The sequence below is a fragment of the Bos indicus genome, chromosome 8 (genome assembly GCF_029378745.1).
Source record: "Bos indicus isolate NIAB-ARS_2022 breed Sahiwal x Tharparkar chromosome 8, NIAB-ARS_B.indTharparkar_mat_pri_1.0, whole genome shotgun sequence".
Classification (NCBI taxonomy): domain Eukaryota; kingdom Metazoa; phylum Chordata; class Mammalia; order Artiodactyla; family Bovidae; genus Bos; species Bos indicus.
This window is the reverse complement of record NC_091767.1, coordinates 38,186,980-38,209,135: the sequence shown is the minus strand read 5'-3', so window position 1 is coordinate 38,209,135 and position 22,156 is coordinate 38,186,980. Positions and strand designations below refer to the sequence as shown.

The window sequence follows — 22,156 nt, the reverse complement described above, 5'->3', positions numbered from 1 at the left end:
AATCCACATGAGAATCTACCCAGAAGGAAGTTAAACTCAAATGTATTCACAAGACAAAGAATGAAAGAAGGCGAGGAGCTGGAGAATAGCTATTAACTAAATGTTAACCAAAGTTAACCATGACCCAGCAACTGTACTTCTGGAAATGTGTCCTCAGAAAATAATCAGAATTTCTGACAAAGATTTATCCTAAAGATGCATAAAAATAATCTAATAACAGTGAAAAATGGGGACAGTGTGTAACAATAGAGGTGAGGTTACGTAAAACTCCCACAATAAAAGCCATAGTTTAGAAAACTCACTAAAGAAATGGGAAATGTTCCCCCAGATATTGTAAAGTAGAAAAAGAAAACAAGCTATAAAACATTAAATAAAACCTGAGAAGAAATTCATCATAAAAGAGAGTGATACTTATTTACACGTTACATTACAGATTGCTAGGCATTCTCCCTGTTAACCATGATAACAGAAACCCAGTATGTAGAGGGCAACAATGTGCCCATCTGAAAAAACTGCATTTCCCCAGGTGACTTGTAGGTACGGGTAGTCAATGAAACATAAGTAAGTTGCTAAGTAGGGGCTTCCAAAATACTACTGGCTTATTTTGCTAAAAGTGCCCTTTACTTCTTCCTGAATGCAGACATGATGGCTAGAGCTCCAGCAAGTCATCTTGTGATCAGGAGGACTGTAGACAGGGGCCATTGCCTACCATTGCAGTAAACAAAGAATGTTGCCTGCCATTCCAGTTCTGCAAGGATAAAGCCACTCGGCACTGTAGCTGCCCACTGATGGTGTACCCTGATAGTTCAGGATGGAGAAAAACAGGAAGTATTATACGCTTTGGAGATACCTAAGATAGTTAAGAAGCACTTCTAAGGAATAATTTCAATGAGCCCAGATTCTTGCATCTTCCCATACACTAAAAAGCATTAACATCATTAACCTGAGATGTCTGTTCTTTGTGATTTGCAGTAATCTTTTGATGTTGGACTACATGGGATTTTCTTCCCCCAGCAAAAAGTTCCTACATATTCTGGCTCCTCCCTGACCTCTTGGCAGCAGTTCCTCAGAGCTGTATGAAAGACTGTCTCTGGGACTATTGTTCTCAGTAAGATCCCTGGATAAAACTTAACTTGCAACTTTCAGGTTGTATCCTTTTCTTCCATCTACAGGATGAAAGCCTCACACTGAAGATGAGGCAGAGAGGTGGGTATCAGTCCGTGATGCTACCTCAGAGCTGCTGCAACATCCCTGAGCAACACTATGTATGTGATGAGCAAAACATCTTTAAGAACATAATGTTAAACAATGAACAGCAGTGGCTTTTTAAAGGCACTATATTTTGTATCTTTTATTATCTCAACTAACTTGTATAATGATACTGATGTAATATATCTCATACACGTGTGGGGGGGGTGGGCAGGGGAAGACCCACCCACACAGCGGTGGTGAGACTGGCCAATGTCCCTTGCTCTGGGCCTCTCACCTGTGGCAGAGCTGCATCGCCTCTGCAGCCGCGGTGGCCTCATCCAGCAGGGATGCATTAGCCATGTCCAAGCCTGTGATGTCACACACCATGGTCTGGTAGTTGAGTAAACTCTCCAGTCTCCCCTGAGACACCTCTGGCTGGTATGGAGTATACTGGGTGATCCTGTAAGGGACACAAAAGGCTATGTCCAACCTGTGAATCCACTATTGATAAAAAGTTCACAATATGCATTCATTTTAGAATTAGGTATCTGAAAACTAAGTTTTCCCCTCTTGAGAATGATATAATACATAGATAAGCTTACTTGTTGTCTTCTGTAAGGAAGCTTGGAATTAAATCATGGCAATAATACTTATCCTTTGGTTGGGGATAATCAGTACATACTTCTCTATCCCTCTAAGTTGTATCATCTTACATTTACATTTCAAGGATCTTATCATAAGTACGTATTTTATTGTAAACTGGCTCTTAAAATCCACTGGAGCCTATCTATGGTATTAGAAACAGAATTTTAGAAAAAAGCTCACCTCAATCATGGTTCAAGAATCTAATATCTAATACTCAAGACTTTTGGCTTTGGGGGAGAGCAGTTTTGTTCATACTAATCAGAAGTCCTATGTGCGCCTAAAAATTAATAGAGGTCAATTTAAGAATTGTCACTCTCCAGTTATTAGAAGTCTATCCACTGAGTGCCTTCGTCACTTTTTATCATTCCTTCATTTATTTACTCATCCCACAAATATTTGCTACATGCCCACTAAGTGCCAAAAACTATGATAAGTTCAGGTGACACATCAAAAGTAAGATGAGTAACAGTCTCTGATCTCAAGGAAAATATTATAGTGGGGAGAGATAAAATACATGAAAAAATTTTAGAGTGATAAACATTTTAAATAATGAGATGAGAGGATGGCTGAAGACCTGGGCAGAGGGATCTTTTCATCAAGAATCCATTCACTGTACTATCGAAGTGTGTCAGACTGGAGTCCATGTTCCCAGGACTGATTAGCATTGTTTCTCATCTCTTTTGTTTTCATTCCTCCAAGCCTGAAGAGTGTTTTCCTTTCTTTCCTGATGGTAATCACACTCAGTGTATTACCATCTTTTTTTTTTTTTTTCCCGGTAAGGCTTTGAAATCAATGTCTTCTTACCTCTGAGGGAGGAGAGAGTGGGGGAGCTTACCTTACCAAGCAGTACAACATTAAGACGTTGAAATAATTTCCCTGAAATGTTCATTGGTATAGTAGTGTGTGTGTGTGCTGTACACACTGTTTGTACAGCAGAGTACATTTTTGCTTCAATTAATTCCTTGAACAGCCTAGCTTAGCAACTGTAAATCAGTTTGCCAGATTCTAAGTGGCTGGTGAACTGGAATAAATGAGGCACACAACATGTAACGTAGACAAAGTAGAAAGGGAATCTGAGCAGAAATGGGGTCACGCAAAAGGCATCAACAAGGGGCAATTGTGATCTCAGATCAGACAAGATCTTCATACATGTGTCTGCAACAGAAAGACATATGCTTAAATTGCCTGCTAACATGAAATTTTCATTTTACTCACTATCATTATTTGACATGTAGACAGACACAGAATTAGACACACATACACACACACAAAAAGCCAAGCATATACATATATCAGCCAGCCCATCCAAAGAATTCATCACAGCACTGAATATAATATTGAAAAATGAGCAACAAACTGTCTACTAAAAGGAGAATGATTAAATAAGAGAACATGCATATAATACTATGGGTTGTGAAAATGATATATAAAAGATTTCCTGACACAGAAGATGCTCATGATACATTAATTTAAAAAGTAAAATATAAAATACCACAATCTTGGTTTTGTAAATTTGTAGAAATGTGTGAACCAAAATGTAAACAGTAGTTTTTTCTGGGTGGAAAGATTAGTGTAATCTTTACTTTCTTTTTATTTATTATGTTCTAAATATTAAAGACATTGGCTACTATTTATTAACTATCTTCTGTGTGTCAGGTCATAAGCGCAGGCAGCTGCAACGGGCGCGCTAAAGCGCAGCCAAGAGGAGCCACCCCACGTCCGAGGTCAGGGGCAGAAGCCGGGAGGACCCCATACCCGAAGGGCAGCAGCCAAGAGGAGTTACCCCATGTCCGAGGTCAGGGGCAGCAGCCAAGAGTACCAGACTGCGACGGAGCAGGAACGGCCTAGAGGAGATACCCAGAGTCCGAGATCAGGGGCGGCGACGAGGAGTTAGCCCGCGTCTGAGGTCAGGGGCTGCCGCCGGGAGGAGCTACCCCATGCCCCCACGCCGGAGGCCAAGGGCGGTGGCGGGGAGGAGCAACCCCAGGTCCAAGGAGCCATGGCTGCGCGGGTGCAGGAGGGCCTAGAGGAACTATCTCACGTTGAAGGTCAGGAAGGGCGGCGGTGAGGAGATACCCCTCGTCCAAGGTAAAGAGCAATGGCTGCGCTTTGCTGGAGCAGCTGTAAAGAGATATCCCACAACCAAGGTAAGAGAAACCCAAGTAAGACAGTAGGTGTTGCAAGAGGGCATCAGAGAGCAAACACACTGAAACCATACTCACAGAAACTAGTCAATCTAATCACACTAGGACCACAGCCTTGTCTAACTCAATGAAACTAAGCCATTCCCATGGAGCAACCCAAGATGGGCGGGTCATAGTGGAGAGATCTGACAGAATGTGGTCCACTGGAGAAGGGAATGGCAAACCACTTCAGTATTCTTGCCTTGAGAACCCCATGAACAGTATGAAAAGGCAAAATGATAGGATACTGAAAGAGAAACTCCCCAGGTCAGTAGGTGCCCAATATGCTACTGGAGATCAGTGGAGAAATAACTCCAGAAAGAATGAAGGCATGGAGCCAAAGCAAAAACAATACCCAGCTGTGGATGTGACTGGTGATAGAAGCAAGGTCCGATGCTGTAATCAGCAATATTGCATAGGAACCTGGAATGTCAGGTCCATGAATCAAGGCAAATTGCAAGTGGTCGCACAAGAGATGGCAAGAGTGAATGTTGACATTCTAGGAATCAGCAAACTTAAATGGACTGGAATGGGTGAATTTAACTCAGATGACCATTATATCTACTACTGTGGGCAGGAATCCCTCAGAAGAAATGGAGTGGCCATCACGGTCAACAAAAGAGTCCGAAATGCAGTACTTGGATGCAATCTCAAAAACGACAGAATGATCTCTGTTCGTTTCCAAGGCAAACCATTCAATATCACAATAATCCAAGTCTATGCCCCAACCAGTAATGCCGAAGAAGCTGAAGTTGAACGGTTCTATGAAGACCTACAAGACCTTTTAGAACTAACGCCCAAAAAAGATGTCCTTTTCATTATAGGGGACTGGAATGCAAAAGTAGGAAGTCAAGAAACACGTGGAGTAACAGGCAAATTTGGCCTTGGAATACAGAAGGAAGCAGGGCAAAGACTAATAGAGTTTTGCCAAGAAAATGCACTGGTCATAACAAACACCTTCTTTCAACAACACAAGAGAAGACTCTATACATGGACATCACCAGATGGTCAACACCGAAATCAGATTGATTATATTCTTTGCAGCCAAAGATGGAGAAGCTCTATACAGTCAGCAAAAACAAGACCAGGAGCTGACTGTGGCTCAGACCATGAACTCCTTATTGCCAAATTCAGACTTAAATTGAAGAAAGTAGGGAAAACCACTAGACCATTCAGGTATGACCTGACCTTATGACCTTATGATTATACAGTGGAAGTAAGAAATAGACTTAAGGGCCTAGATCTGATAGATAGAGTGCCTGATGAACTATGGAATGAGGTTTGTGACATTGTACAGGAGACAGGGATCAAGACCATCCCCATGGAAAAGAAATGCAAAAAAGCAAAATGGCTGTCTGGGGAGGCCTTACAAATAGCTGTGAAAAGAAGCGAAGCGAAAAGCAATGGAGAAAAGGAAAGATATAAGCATCTGAATGCAGAGTTCCAAAGAATAGCAAGAAGAGATAAGAAAGCCTTCTTCAGCAATCAATGCAAAGAAATAGAGGAAAACAACAGAATGGGAAAGACTAGGGATCTCTTCAAGAAAATCAGAGATACCAAAAGAACATTTCATGCAAAGATGGGCTCGATAAAGGACAGAAATGGTATGGACCTAACAGAAGCAGAAGATATTAAGAAGAGATGGCAGGAATACACAGAAGAACTGTACAAAAAAGATCTTCACGACCCAGATAAACATGATGGTGTGATCACTGACCTAGAGCCAGACATCCTGGAATGTGAAGTCAAGTGGGCCTTAGAAACCATCACTACGAACAAAGCTAGTGGAGGTGATGGAATTCCAGTTGAGCTATTTCAAATCCTGAAAGATGATGCTGTGAAAGTGCTGCACTCAATATGCCAGCAACTTCGGAAAACTCAGCAGTGGCCACAGGACTGGAAAAGGTCAGTTTTCATTTCAATCCCAAAGAAAGGCAATGCCAAAGAATGCTCAAACTACCGCACAATTGCACTCACCTCACACGCTAGTAACTGCCAAGTCACTTCAGTCGTGTCCGACTCCTAGCGACCCCATGGACTGCAGCCTACCAGGCTCCTCCGTCCATGGGATTTTCCAGGCAAGAGTACTGAAGTGGGGTGCCATTGCCTTCTCCGACACGCTAGTAAAGTAATGCTCAAAATTCTCCAAGCCAGGCTTCAGCAATATGTGAACCGTGAACTTCCTGATGTTCAAGCTGGTTTTAGAAAAGGCAGAGGAACCAGAGATCAAATTGCCAACATCCACTGGATCATCGAAAAAGCAAGAGAGTAGCAGAAAAGCATCTATTTCTGCTTTATTGACTATGCCAAATCCTTTGACTGTGTGGATCACAATAAACTGTGGAAAATTCTGAAAGAGTTGGGAATACCAGATCACCTGATCTGCCTCTTGATAAATTTGTATGTAGGTCAGGAAGCAACAGTTAGAACTGGACATGGATCAACAGACTGGTTCCAAATAGGAAAAGGAGTTCGTCAAGGCTGTATATTGTCACCCTGTTTATTTAACTTATATGCAGAGTACATCATGAGAAACGCTGGACTGGAAGAAACACAAGTTGGAATCAAGATTGCCGGGAGAAATATCAATAACCTCAGATATGCAGGTGACACCACCCTTATGGCAGAAAGTGAAGAGGAACTAAAAAGCCTCTTGATGAAAGTGAAAGTGGAGAGTGAAAAAGTTGGCTTAAAGCTCAACATTCAGAAAACGAAGATCATGGCATCCGGTCCCATCACTTCATGGGAAATAGATGGGGAAACAGTGGAAATAGTGTCAGACTTTATTTTTGGGGGCTCCAAAATCACTGCAGATGGTGACTGCAGCCATGAAATTAAAAGACGCTTACTCCTTGGAAGGAAAGTTATGACCAATCTAGACAGCATATTCAAAAGCAGAGACATTACTTTGCCAACAAAGGTTCGTCTAGTCAAGGCTATGGTTTTTCCTATGGTCATGTATGGATGCGAGAGTTGGACTGTGAAGAAGGCTGAGCGCTAAAGAATTGATGCTTTTGAACTGTGGTGTTGGAGAAGACTCTTGAGAGTCCCTTGGACTGCAAGGAGATCCAACCAGTCCATTCTGAAGGAGATCAGCCCTGGGATTTCTTTGGAGGGAATGATGCTGAAGCTGAAACTCCAGTCCTTTGGCCACCTCATGCAAAGAGTTGACTCATTGGAAAAGACTCTGATGCTGGGAGGGATTGGGGGCAAAAGGAGAAGGGGATGACAGAGAATGAGATGGCTGGATGGCATCAGTGACTCGATGGATGTGAGTCTGAGTGAATTCCGGGAGTTGGTGATGGACAGGGAGGCCTGGCGTGCTGCGATTCATGGGGTCGCAAAGAATCGGATACGACTGAGCGACTGATCTGATCTGATCTGTGTGTCAGGAACATGTTCACAATCTTTTTTTTTTTTTTGATGATTATGTTACACATGTTCTTTGTGTCATCCTATATCCACCCATTTCTTTGTTGTCTTACTAGCCTAGCACAATTCTTAAAACAGGAAATTATCAAATATTTCTGGTGCAAATATATGTTTAACTTTCCTGCTCAAATGGGGATGGGTTCCCAATTACTTGTTGGAAAAAGCCTTAAACCTCCCAAACACAGTCTTTCATACCTAAGACGGTGCTCTCCTTTGGCTAACAGACTTTGGGATTTAATGTTTCCCTTCCCTTGCTCAGCCTTTTTCTCCTTGCTCTAAGTCTAAGCTTAGGCTGAAAGCTTTAAAATTATTTTCTTGCAAAGATGATAATTATATGATCTTACTACTTTTACTTGGAAACTTCTTTTATTGTCCACACTTTTTTTTAACACTACTAAACAGGCATAAATAGTCTTAAAAATCATTTATTAATGAACTCAGATGGGTGAGTCTCAAGCCTGGAGACACTAAATAAACCTTCATTTCAGGAGAAAAATGCTAGCACAGGGCCTGCCATCCTACATTGAAGGGTTTAGTTGCCTCAGGCAACCAGTGATCAAGAAAATGTCTGTGATCTACAATTTCTATGTTCCAACTGATTTTAACTCAATTGGTTTCTGTTCCTAGATGTATCTGAATATTAAAAAACAAAAAATATCTGCATATACAAGAAGGCATTCTGTCCTGTTTAAAAAGGATGCTTGATACATTCAACATGGCATTAACATTTATTCCAAAATAATCAGTATTCTTTATGATTGTGACCAAAAGAAAATGGAGGTGGGGGGGATTGCAGTAGGACAAACATTCATGAGATTCTTTCATTCAACTCCAGTGCCAACATTATACAAAACAGAAACAGTCACAAGGAAAATGTAAATGTTTTGATATTAGTTAACTGATATTATCAGCAGTTGAAAATTTCAAAAGTAGATCCCACGAAGTATAATCTAGGCCTAATGTAAATTTTCTTGTAAGAGCCCAAATGTTTGTATTCTCTGGAGGCTACGTTACTCATTTATTTTCACCTCACGTCAGCGGAATTTGTTGGTTCCATCTCTATGACAACCATTCAGAAGGGTGATAATGTGAAGTCTACCCACCCTCATGTGCACAGCCCGCCCTGTCCTGGCTGGCGAGGGCCGGTATCACCCTCTGGTTCAGATCAGCTTTCGGAGAATACAAAGGAACAATACTTAAAATCACCCCAAAACCAGGACTGAAAAGCAAACAGCACTGTCCACCTCTCAAAACTCTGGTGGCTCTAAAGTAAATGAACACATCCTCTCACAGCCAGGAAGCAATATGGTCAATGTTCTGTTCGGCCACCAAGAGCCGAGACTGCTGGCCAGTATTCAGACGGCTAGAATGTGCAGTCCATTCATGTACTCTTGAGGCTTGTTTTGTAAGGAGGAGGAGACAGGCCATTTGCTTTTGAAATCAAACTTACCATGCAAACTTTTACCAATACCCTAGTGGAAACGAAGCCCTCAGCAATACAAATACTTCCGTGTGTGCATGCGTGTGCGCACACACACACACATACACATATATATACACACGTGCACACACACACTTAGCAAGAACACTAGTTCTTTGACAATTTATTCCTGCTCTCCTATTAATAAAGAAATGAACCATACTGAAACTAACAGCAATGCAAGAGTGATTAGGCCAGATCTGGCTCCTCTAATGATGGGACGTGAATCACTGTATCTAGGGCAAATGTCCTCACCAACCAGCACTACCTGTGTGCTTATGCAAAAGCAGACAAAAGACAAAAAGATATTGTGCTTCCCACCCAGTCTAGCCTGTGCCCTGAACAACACACAATGGCAAGTTCTGGGACTTTGGTGGGGAGTGGGAGGAAGCTGGGGAACAGAAGAGTCATGCAAATCAAATCACGGCACTTGTGTTTCTCATCAAGAAATACATTACCATCCTGAGTTCTCCAGTAAGTTCCGCAAAATTGTCTGTGGTACTGAGCAGTTGTAATAGCCCATGCCAATATATGATCTCCAGATCTGATTCTTGTTGGAAATGGCATGCAGAGTTGCAAGGATTTCATTTTCACCTGATTGCGGAAAAGAAAGAAATGTTACAGAGAGAAAATATCTCAAAGAGAGCTCTAGGTATAGTGTAAAGCCCTAATTTTTTCAATATTGACACGAGAACAGCTATATGGAAAATATAAGAATCATCTTCTTAGCAACACTAAGAACTAGATGCAGAAATCTGAAAAAAAAAAAAAATTGCCATACAGCTCTCAGTTACTCTTCACAATTTTTTGTGGCTCTTCTTTTTTTTTGGTGTTGTTTGACAGAATTTCTCAATTTTTAACACTTGCCTTATTCCAGGTTTTTTCTGCTCCCTTCACATGTTTTATTTACACTAAATAAAATTTCTGCTCTTAGTAAATAGTATTTACCCTTTTAAGTTGCCTTATGCCAATAGTTGGTAGGTCTTAAATAATACATATGAAGGATCTTTTTTAAGTAGCTGATCACTTATAGCTATAACTTATAAAAGACCCTTCACTCAACCAAGAAAATATCAATTATAATAAAAGAACCACATGCAGTTTTAACCAGCATTTTCATTAAGGCACTAAGGTAATTAAGGAGTAATTATAAAAGTTCCCAGATGCAGGCCAGACCCTGTTTTGGGTCATTCATATAATAATAAAATAATAATTGGCATCTGACATTTTAAGCACTTACTCTTTGCCAGGAATTGTACCAAATGTCTTCCACGTAGCTCTGGCAACTGAGGCTTGAAGAGGATCACTCACCTAAGGCTATGCAGCTTTAAATTAACTACCGAGTTGAACTCCAACTTCAACACTTTCCCCAATGGGCCAGACTGAGATCTCCTACATTTATAGCACTTATAGTTAGATCATATGCATATAGCTGCTAAAGTTTAAGTGAGATTTAGCTACTTAGGCAAATGTCTACCTGCTTTAAGATCTTAGGGACTCAGTCACTGAATCTTGGGATTTATTGATTTTATCGTTACAAATCTAGGCACAGCCATCTAAGATAGCAAACTGGCTAGGAAAATGCTTCCCAGTGTTTTAATTCTACTGAACTCTAAGTGACTATTATTCTCATTAATCCTCCTTTATCCTCAATGAAAACATTCTCACCCTTGGCCATGCCCTCCCATCCCATTTGTTTTCACAGTAAATAAATGCAAGAGAGATGTGTCAGTTTGTCAGACTAGGCTAACAAGAGAGAAGTATCAGTTTGTAAGTATCAATTTCATGAGTAAATATAACCCAATTGCCTTATAATGGACAATCTTGCCTTCTTCCACTGAAAGTTTAGGACATAAAAGTGAATGTACAATAAAACAGTATCTGAGGAGATACCCAAGTACAGTATCCTTAGGAATAATCATGTAAGAAATGAAATCACTTTCCAAAGTCTTCTTAGGGTACGGTGATTGAGAAGCCCAGTAGGAAGGGAGATTAATTAGCAGTGCCTAGCAGACACCCAACTCAGCAAAGCCAGCTTCAATTAAGATCCTGTGCAAGGAGGACAGGTCCCTGTTCCATATTATGCCAGGAGGACAAAAGGTCCAGCTCTCAAATGAGAGCAATCTTTGAAGGACTTTGTCAAATCAAGAGTTTAACCTTTGAGTGACAAAGATTATTGAATAATATAATTTTCCCCCACATAATAGAAGATGAATCTACTGGTAGTGTGGATGGGTCAGAGGGGAGACTCTGAAAATAGGGAGAGATAGTAAGAAGCCAGCACAATAGTCCAGGAGGGAGATGGGCCAGGGAGTGTTGTAAGTAAAACTGTATCCTCTCCCTAGAACCTAGACAAGTACATAAAACATTAGGGGCTGCTAAGAGAGATGCTGATGTTTATCTGGAGACCCTAAACTCTCAACTAGAATGGTGGAGGAATCTGACTTTTCCTTTTGCAAAAAAAAACACATTCTCTCCTACCTCCCAGCAGAGCTGAAGATGTTAGTGCAAGCTCATGTGTCCAGTAAAAGAACCTCAGTGACAGCACAGTGCCTTTCTTGTCCATTGGTTCTGCAGCCTCCTGCCTCTTACAGCCTCCTACTTCCATTGTCCCATCCTGCACATATGCCTTCACCACTCCCTATACTAACCAGGGACCCACTGCCACATCCTACATCAGTTCAGGGCCTCCAGATACATATCAGCACCACTCACAGTTGCCAACATCTTACACACCTGGATAAAACACCTGAAAAAATTTAGAGGCCAATTAGCATAAAAGAAGAGCAAAATAATTAATTATAGATAAGAGTTAGAAGCATAAATATGTTCAAACTTGAGACATACCAGTTTTTAATCCTGTAACAGACATACTCTAATCACTACAGGATCAAACTTTCCAAGCTCCTGTGGGCTCTGCCCCCACCTAGCTTGGGGCTAATGTGAAGATAGCAGGCCCTCCAGGATCCACAGCTTCCGAATTTGTGGAGTTCAACCAAGATTCAAAAACATTCAGAAAAAAGACTTTTCAGAAAGTTCCAAAAAGCAAAATTTGATTTTGTCATGTGTTGGCAGCTATTTACATATCATTTACATCATATTTACAACTATTTAGATAGCATTCACATTGTACTTAAAGCTATTTATATACCATTTACATTGTATTAGGTATTATAAGTAATCTAGGGATGATTAAGTATATGGGGCGGTTGTATGTAGTTCAGTTCAGTTCAGTCTCTCAGTCATGTCCAACTCTGCTGACTGCATGGACCACAGCACACCAGTCTTTCCTGTCCAAAACAAACACCCAGAGCTTGCTCAAACCCATGTCCATTGAGTTGGTGATGATATCCAACCATTTCATCCTCTGTCATCCCCTTCACCTTGTGCCTTCAATCTTTTCCAGCATTAGGGGCTTTTCCAGTGAATCAGTTCTTTGCATTAGGTGGCCCAAATATTGGAGCTTCAGCTTTAGCGTCAGTCCTCCCAATGAATATCCAGGACTGATTTCCTTCAGGATTGACTGGTTTGATCTCCTTGCAGTCTAAGGGACTCTCAAGAGTCTTCTCCAACACCACAGTTCAAAAGGATCAATTCTTGGGCGCTCAGCTTTCTTTATAGTCCAACTCTCACATCCATACATGACTACTGGAAAAACCATAGCTTTGACTAGATGGACCTTTGTCAGCAAAGTAATGTCTCTGTTTCTTAATATGCTGTCTAGGTTTGTCATAGCTTTTCTACCAAGGAGAAAGTGTCTTTTGATTTCATGGCTGCAGTCACCATCTGCAGTGATTTTGGAGCCCAAGAAAATAAAGTCTCTCGCTGTTGCCACTGTTTCCCCATCTATTTGCCATGAAGTGATGGGACCGAGTGCCATGATCTTAGTTTTTTGAATGTTGAGTTTTAAGCCCAGCTTTTTCACTCTCTTCTTTCACTTTCATCAAGAGGCTCTTTAGTTCTTCTTCACTTTCTGCCATAAGGGTGGTATCATCTGTGTATCAGAGGTTATTGATATTTCTCCCAGAAATCTTGATTCCAGCTTGAGCTTCATCTAGCTCAGCATTTCACTTAATGTACTCTGCATTTAAGTTAAACAAGCAGGGAGACACTACACAGCCTTGATATACTCATCCCAATTTTGAACCAGTCCATTGTTCCATGTCCGGTTCTAACTGTTGCTTCTTGACCTGCATATAGATTTCTCAGGAGGCAGGTCAGGTGGTCCTGGATTTCCATCTCTAAGAATCTTCCAGTTTGTTGTGATCTACACAAAGGCTTTGGCATAGTCAATAAAGCAGAAATAGATGTTTTTTTGAACTCTCTTGCTTTTTAAATGATCCAACGGATGTTGGCAATTTGATCTTTGGTTCCTCTGCCTTTTCTAAATCCAGCTGGAACATCTGGAAGTTCGCGGTTCACATACTATTGAAGCCTGGCTTGGAGAATTTTGAGCATTACTTTGCTAGCATGTGAAATGAGTGCAATTGTGTGGTCATTTGAACATTCTTTGGCATTGCGTTTCTTTGGGATTAGAATGAAAACTGACTTTTTCCAGTCGTGTGGCCACTGTGGAGTTTTCCAAATTTGCTGGCATATTGAGAGCAGCACTTTAACAGCATGATATTTTAGAATTTGAAACAACTCAGCTGGAATTCCATCACCTCTAACTATCTTTGTTTGTAGTAATGCTTCCTAAGGCCCACTTGACTTCACATTCCAGGATGTCTGGCTCTACGTGAGTGATCACACCATTTTGGTTATCTGGGTCATGAAGATCTTTTTTGTGTAGTTCTTCTTTGCATTCTTGCCACCTGTTCTTAATATCTTCTGCTTCTGTTAGGTCCATACCATTTCTGTCCTTTATTGTGCCCGTCTGTGCATGAAATGTTCCCTTGGTATCTCTGATTTTCTTGAATAAATCTCTAGTCTTTCCCATTCTATTATTTGCCTCTATTTCTTTGCATTGATCCCTGAGAAAATTTTCTTCTCTCTCTTTGCTATTTACATTGTATTAGGTATTATAAGTAATCTAGGGATGCTTTACAGTATATGGGGAGGTTGTGTGTAGGCTATATGCAAATACTGCACCATTTTATATAAGGGACTTGAGCATCTAACAGTTTTGGTATCCGTTAGGGGTGGGAGGTGTGGTGGGCGGGGGCAGAAACCAATCCCTCCTGTATACTGAGGACAACTGTATTCTTGATTGGTCCTCATCATAGCCTGGTCTTGATGATCAATTTTACATTCTACTGGGAACACAGTGAGTTGATAGAATGATTAGTCTTTGTACATCGAGCTAATGGACACTGGTGAACCACCAAGAGTAGGGCAAGTACTTGGTCATGCTTCTGAAAGTTATATGGTCTGAGAAAACTATACCATTCACTCATCCGTTGCTCATCATGACCAGATAGAAGCCAAGACAGTCTGTGACTTGAGGAAGAGTTAAGCTGCCTCTTACTATGATAAAATCAAGACCTCACCTAGAGATTAGCATACTAAATCAGAAAGAGAAAGACAAATACTATAGGATACCACTTATATGTGTGGTTTAAAAAATGATACAAATGAACTTATTTACAGAAGAGAAATAGACTCACAGACACAGAAAACAAACTTTCAGTTACCAAAAGGAAAAGGGAAAGGAGGGATAAATTGGGAATTGGGGATTAATAGATATACACTCCTATATATAAAATAGATGAACAATAGGGACCTACTGTATAGCACAGGGAACTATATTCAGTGTCTTCTAATAATCTATAATGGAAAAGAATTCAGTAATATGTATTGATATATAATTGAATCACTTTACTGTATACATTGTAAATCAAATGTATTTCAATAAAAATCAATTTTATCTAAAAAATTTAGACCTCAGACTTTACCATTCACATTTAATAAAAAACACTTCCCAACACATAACTTAGTGAGTGTCTGAATTATTTCTAATGTTTGTTAGCTGGTCACCATTTCTCATACCTACTAATGAAATCTTACTTTGGTCCAATCAGCACAAGAGCCAACTCAGTGAGTGCATTTAGGATCCCAAGGTTTGAGTTAATATGTTAAGTGATGCCAAGATTCAACAGGCATGGAGAAAAGGGGAGAAAAAGGGAAAGTCCACTATCAGAGGTCTACTGCTGAACCTATCTGAAATGGAACACAGCAGAAACAGTCTCTAAGAGCAAGTTCGGGGTCATGATTGGTCTAAATAAAAGCCCCAATCCTAACCATGCAACATACCCCATTGTACTTCACAACAGATTACATACATTCCTTTCTTCCTTGGAAATGAATTCCTTTCTAGAGAAAATAGCGTGGGATGCTTCATTCCAAAGTGGCAGCTTTCTCCCCCCATATAGTAAGACAAGCAGTTTTAAAAGGCAGTTGTGTCATACAAATGCTGGACAGCACAGCCCAAGGAAAGCTGTGTGGACAAAGAGGAGAAGAAGCAAGATCAACTTCCCCCCAGAGTGAACCCCACAACAGCGCACATTCCTCACTCTTGTCCTTCCAACTTGACAAAAACAGCTTCCTCCTGTAAATAGGCCCAATTCCAGTAACCATATTCCTGAATGTGAAGGACAATGAAACAAACCAGGGAGGAAATGAGACAGAATGAGAAAGGGAATGTCCATTAAAAAACACATCAATGGATAAACAACAAGGTCTTACTGTTTAACATAGGGAACTATATTCAATAGCCTATAATAAACCATAATGGAAAATAATATGAAAAACAATATAATTCATACATATACACATATAAATGTATCTGAATTATTTTGCTGTACACCAGAAACTAACACAACTTTGTAAGCCAACTATACTCCAATAAAAAGATACAAAACTATGTAGAGACACTCTGATGCCTGCCTAGGGCCTCATAGAGCAGCCAGTCCTGTGCCGTCCCAGCCATGAAAGGCCTCAATCCTTCAGCGATCTGAACAGTAAGTTCTTTTCTTGCGGAATAAATGCCTGCTTCTGACCTTGTTTACTCCTCTACCTCAGCACATTGCATAATGCCCTGGTCCTACTGTACCAGGAACAGAGTTCAGTGACCTGGGTACTACTCCCCAAGAATCTGTAGGTGGGTCTCTCACTGTTCCTGCTTCTCAGAATTCAGAACGAATGCTTCCTCCTTCCATAATGCCACAAAAGAGCCTTTCCTTTGTCACTTGCACCTAAAATATCAAGGAGAACTTTGTACCAACCACTACTCCAAATATACTTTCTGATAGAAAATAAGCTGATTTAGCTGTTAAATTGCTAGGTCTAGGTTTTAATTTCCCACATATGTGAACTTTGACAAAAACTGGGAAAATGTTGAGCAGGTAGGCTATATGGGTCAAGATACCTGTTACACTCCAACACACACACACAAATGCAAATACATACAAATTATTCCCCATTCTTAACCCATTCCCCAAACACTCAATATGATGATTGTTTTTGCCACAATCATATGGGAAAATGCTTTCTTTTGCTTTTTAGACAATCTAAAACTAATATGCCTAAGTTATTACAGAGTATATATAATTTTACCATTTATATTAAAAAATTAATGTATATGCATATTATATGTTAACAGAATAGCTCTGATAAATGAGAAAGTTTCTTGCTTTTTCCTGTGTATGTTTTCACACTTTTAAGTTCAAGACAATATGCCTGTGTTATTATTCAAAATTTGTAAATTAAAATGTTATGCACAGAACAAAATCCTCCTTGTGAAATAAATTGGTGAAGATACCTACAGTCCCCGCAGTGGCTGGCTGTCCTCAGAGCATTTTCCACGTAGCCCAGCAGCACCCAGAGTGGAGCAGCCACTCAACCAGCAAGAGCCATCCTCCCACGCCCTGCCCTTCATGTGCTTGGCAAGATGCTCAGAAAAGGACTCCAAGGAAATCAGCAGGACTGAAAACCAACAAACTCATATTTGAATTTGCCCAGAAAGGCCTTTTTCTGCCAGAGGCTACAGGGAAAAGCTGGGGCTAGAATGTGAGGACAGAGACTGACTTAGCATTTTTCTTGCCAACTTGTAGATCCCTGGATTCAAAGCTGCTCAGGAACCATGGGGTGGGGTCAGGGGCTCTCAATTCAACATAAACAAACCATGGATGATAGCATATATCAGGATTTTCTGATTTCCTAAGTGGAAGCCAGAATTTGCCCTCTAACTCCATCCCCATGTGCAGCCTTTCTCTAAGGTCACCTTTCTCCCTCCTCCATAAATAAGTGGGGTTAAGCCAGGCTTAACCCCACTTACTCAGCCCATAAACGCTACTCCCTCTTATCTGTCAAGTTTCTTTCCCTGGTGAAGAAATTGCCCAACCACAGTCTGTTGAATCTTAGAATCTGTTCAGTCCAGGAAGGTAAACCAACCCATAAGCTCTGTATAATGCAGAATTTTGCATTGTTCAGTCGCTAAGTCGTGTCCAACTCTTTTGCGACTCCATGGACTGTAGCCTGCCAGGCTCCTCTGTCAATGGGATTTCCCAGGCAAGAATACTGGAGTGGGTTGCAGAAGGACATGGAAACTCTGCAAGATTGACAGGGGGGAGCCCATCCCACATATCAGGACGTGGTCTGGGCAGCACCACACAGGCCTGATGCCCCACCCCCAATCCTGCCAGGCTCTTTCCCATCTCCTTGCTCAGCCAATTAACACCCAACCTCACCTAGCCCCTCATGACCTTCAGAAATTAGAACCCTCAGTCAGGTACTTCCAGCTTAGAGGAGCCAAGGCATGTCTAATCCACGTTTCTGATGGCTCTTTGTCCCTACAGTTCTACCTTCTCACCCAGGAGATACACAAAGAGTATAGGCATATGGAGAAATTTGTAATCCACCCCAGAATCTCACCAACTAAATTATAACCTCTTTGTGGGCAGGGGCATAATGGTTTGCTAGGCATATAGTAGGTGCTCAGAAAATGCAAGTGAATGAAAATTCACCTAAATCCCCACATATAATTAGCTCAATATTCACAATAAGTCATGCATTACAGAATCCACGAAGACAAATCAATGTGCAAATTGTTCTCACATCCCTAAAGGCACAAGCTTCAGAAAAACATTTCTAAATAGAAACTTGCAGCTATGAAGCAAGTTCTGTGAAATAATGCAGTGAGTACAATAATTTCATATTTTCCAAAATTTTCTTTCCTTATTGTTTAATCAGTTAGTATATTGGTGATATGGACATTGAGAATCCTTACAAAGTAAATCCCCAGTGTGCATTTTTATTAAAATACTGCACGTTTAACAAGTAAAACAAACCTCAGTAGTCAAAACCAGATCTAAGATTTCTAAAAGCAAAGCACAGTGTCATTTGGTGGGGGGAAAAGAGGATATAAGGAATAGAAGCCAGAGCACCTACCCTACGACAAGCAGCTCACAACCTCACTGTTGACCAGCCCCCTTAGGGCTCTGAGTTGACTCAGGTTAGCAGTCAGGCCCCCACTCTCATTCCCATAAGGTGGTAACTGACCTCCCACCCCAGTGTGCCTCACAGCTCCCAGCCTGTGCGGGCCTTGAAGTCCTTGGCCACTTGACTTCACCAATCCTCCACCTCAGCTAAACTCAGACATCCCATTTCTGTTTCTGCTCCCCTGTCACTAAATGATGTTGGGTGAGAGGACCCTCGCAAACTTTATAGATTCAAGGCATCAAATCTCGGCAGGAAACTTCCTTGGTGGTGCAATGGATAAGAAGCCACCTGCTAATGCAGGGGACAGGGGTTTCATCCCTGGTATCGGATGACCCTACATGCTGCAGAGGAACCAAGCCAGTGTGCCACAACTACTGAAGCCTGCATGCTCTAGGACCCTCGAGCCACAACTAAGGAGCCCACGGGCTGCAACTACTGAAGCCCACGTGCCCTAGAGACAGCAAGCCGCAAATACTGAGCCTGCATGCTGCAGCTACTGAAGCCCATGTGCCTAGAGCCTGTGCTCCACAATGAGAAGCCCTCACAATGAGAAGCCCACGCACCACAACTAGAGTAGACCCCTCCCTCTGCAATTAGAGAAAGCCCATGACAGCAACTAAGACCCAACACAGTAAAAAAAAAAAAAAGAAACAACTTATAAAAAATCTTAGCAGGTTTTCCATGCAAGGTGATCTAGGTTCCTCACTACTCAGATGGTCACTTTCTCACTTTTCTATCACTCAGTCTCACCCTTTCTGTCTCTCACTCAGATCATTAGACAGGCAGTCCCTAAACTCCTCCCACCGCAGAGTGTCCTAATGTCATCAGGTAGACTTTCTTCTCTCTGATCCCTAAGAAAAGTTCAGAATTTGACACTAAGTCCACAAGGCCTGACTTAAGATTTATCCTTTGGCCTCTTGGATTACTTCATCTCAGGCTACTCTGCAATCCATCCTTTTCCATGCTTTATTTCCCCATGTCATGGCTTCTACTTTCTTCCCAATACTCCATCACTAGGAAATCTTGCTCACTCTCATGAATTCATTCAGAAGAGTCACTAAATCTGTAACTCCATTTCTAGTCTCTCTCTTGAGCTCTAGACTTGTATTTTCAACTACTGCTTCAGCTTCTTCAAATGCATATTCCACCAACACCTCAAATTCAATTCTGCTCAAACAAGACTCACAGTCTCGTCTTCCTCCAGGACCCTCCTCTTCTCCCTGTTCATGCTGTTAATATCACCATCACCCCAAGACACTCAGCCTAGAAACTGACCTGCAGTCCAACCTGCTGCCCCTCTGGGCCAACCACCATGTTTGTACCAAAGCATACTTCCCAGGCTACTCCCAGCCACTTACTAAGCCCAGTAGAACGAATGCAGGCCCACTTCTGTAAAGATATGGGACTCCTCTGGTGGATGACTTTGGCTCAAAGACTCCACGCAGACTGACCAAAATTTTTTAGATCTGTGTTGCAGTCTCCGATTCTTCTTACCCAATTCTCCTTTCATCCCTCTTCTCCACCTGAGTCAGACCTGCATCACAATCTAAAAGCTCCCCAGTCTTCCCCTGCTCCCACTTTTGCATATCTAATATCCTTGTAGCGACTGCTTCCTGGTAGACCTGAACTAACGCACATTTTAAATTTCACCTCTAACCTCTCCAATAAGCTCCCAGTTGGTCTCCTTGCCTGTATCTCAGAGGCACTCGGCCAAACACAATTTGAATGTATACTTCCTTCTGTCATAACTGTCAATGTCTCCCCATTATGTACAGGAAAACAAATCCTTTATCACAGCTTTGGGCCCACCATACCTTGCTTTCTATACGTCTCGGCAGCTAAATATTCTATACGTAGTTAACTCACCATACGTGTCCACACTTTCACCCTTCTGTTCATGCCATAACCTCAACCCAAGCATTCACCCTATTTGTAGAACTGAGGAGCTATTCAGTATCTGAACCTACAGTCAGGGATCATATCTTTATCACCCTTTACCTCCTGACTCTTGCATTCTCAGTGCCTAAGCAGTATCTTATTTTCTATTGAAGTTTCTCAATAAATGAGGAATGAAAGTAGATGGAGAGGGTCATAGATGTAGATTTGGGGACAGTAGCTTATAACCCAATGGTAACAAAGGGGACTAGGCTGGGAGATTTAGGGTATGAGCAAATGGCCCTATGTACTTTAACAGTCAAGAGTAATGCCATATTTAAAACATGGTATAATTGACTTCATTTTTATAGCACTGAATATTTTTTTAAAGTTAGGCAAGATTCATTATCATTTATAATACTAAGTATATGCTAACTTAGATGAATGTGGTAGTTTAAAAAATATGTTTGCAGAAGATTTTTAGGGCACTGAAAAACCCTTTATGCTAACTATAACGGTGGCTACATGTCAGTATACATTTGCTCAATTTCACAGAATGTACAACACCAAGAGGGAACCCTAACATGAACTATAGACTCTGGGTGATGATGATGTGTCTCTGTAGGTTCACTGGTTATAACAAATGTACCATTCTGGTGGAAGATGTTGACAATGGAGTCTCCTCATATGTGGAGGCAAGGGCTATACAGGACCTCTCTGTACTTTCTGCTCAATGTTGCTGTGAACCTAAAACTGCTCTGAAAAGGAATGTCTATTTTTAAAAATCATGTCTATAATCTTGTTTACACTTCTCCCTTCAAAAGGTGGAAACTAATTCCCCTTCCCTTGAATTTGGACCAATCCTAATGATTCACTCTAATGAACAGAATATGATATAAATGATACTATAGGACTTTCAAGACGAGATTATAAAAAGGATAGTTTCTGCCTGGCTTTCCTTCTCTCTTGAATCACTGGCTCTGCATGAATCCAGTTGCCATGCTGTGAAGACACTCACTCAAGCAGAATGTGGACTGAACTGTGTGAGGAGGCACCAGGGCCTCCCACTGACAGCCAGCACCAACTTGCCAGCCATGTGAATGAGCCATCTTGGAACTGGCTCCTATAGCTCTGGTTGAGCATCCACCAGTGTGGGACCACAACCTCATGAGTAACTCAGAGCCAAAACCCCCTGGTTTAGTTGCTTCTGGATTCCCAACCTCAGAATCTCTGAGGATAATAAATGTTTGTTGTTGTTTTAAGCCAGTGTTTTGTAGTAATTTCTTATAAAGCAAGAGATAAGAAATAGAGCAACTTTTCCAAAGAAGAGACAATACTTTAAAATATTGTTAAAGAATTTCATTTATATAAAATCTTTGATGATGCTGGATAAATTCCATGATCCTTTACCAAGATCAAGTGGGAAAAGCTGTTTTATATTTTAAGTTATTTGTCTCAATCACATGACCTATTTGGTGCCTCATCACCTTATGTCAGCATGTTTGTATCTTTGTATGTCAAAAAATAAGAAAGTCCTGTGAAAGGATTCCAATCCAAAATGGAATCTAAGGATACGAAAATGGAGAATCTCATACCTGCTCCCTCGGAAGAATGGAACTTGAGAACTGAGAGACTGATTTCCTGTAAATACCCGATTTCTAGAAGGCTGGGACTTATCTTCAGACCAATGAACATCCACCAAAAATCTCTCCATAATCAAGCCAACAAACTTACTGTCTGGGTTCCAGCTGGATGGCCCTCTCTTTGTGCTCCCTGCCCATAAACACAACCTGCCCTAGACCTTCAACTAACTTTGCAGCTTCTATAGCATGTGTCTCCCAAACTGTAATTCCTCTGCTACTTCCAAATAAACTCAAATTTCTGGTAATTTGAGCTTTCTGACCTCTTTATT

At 41.2% G+C, this 22,156-nt stretch overlaps 1 protein-coding gene across 2 annotated transcripts in view; it reads right to left on the bottom strand.

The window, feature by feature from the left end:
* Positions 1 to 22,156, bottom strand: part of GLDC (glycine decarboxylase) — an 88,121-nt gene that overhangs the window by 58,229 nt on the left and 7,736 nt on the right. For both annotated transcript variants that reach the window (XM_070794572.1, XM_019965969.2), the window contains exons 3-4: positions 9,390 to 9,525; positions 1,487 to 1,651 (exon numbers count right to left, since the gene is read on the bottom strand). In XM_070794572.1, the coding sequence (XP_070650673.1) occupies positions 1,487 to 1,651; positions 9,390 to 9,525 (301 nt within the window). The remainder of the gene's footprint in view (positions 1 to 1,486; positions 1,652 to 9,389; positions 9,526 to 22,156) is intronic.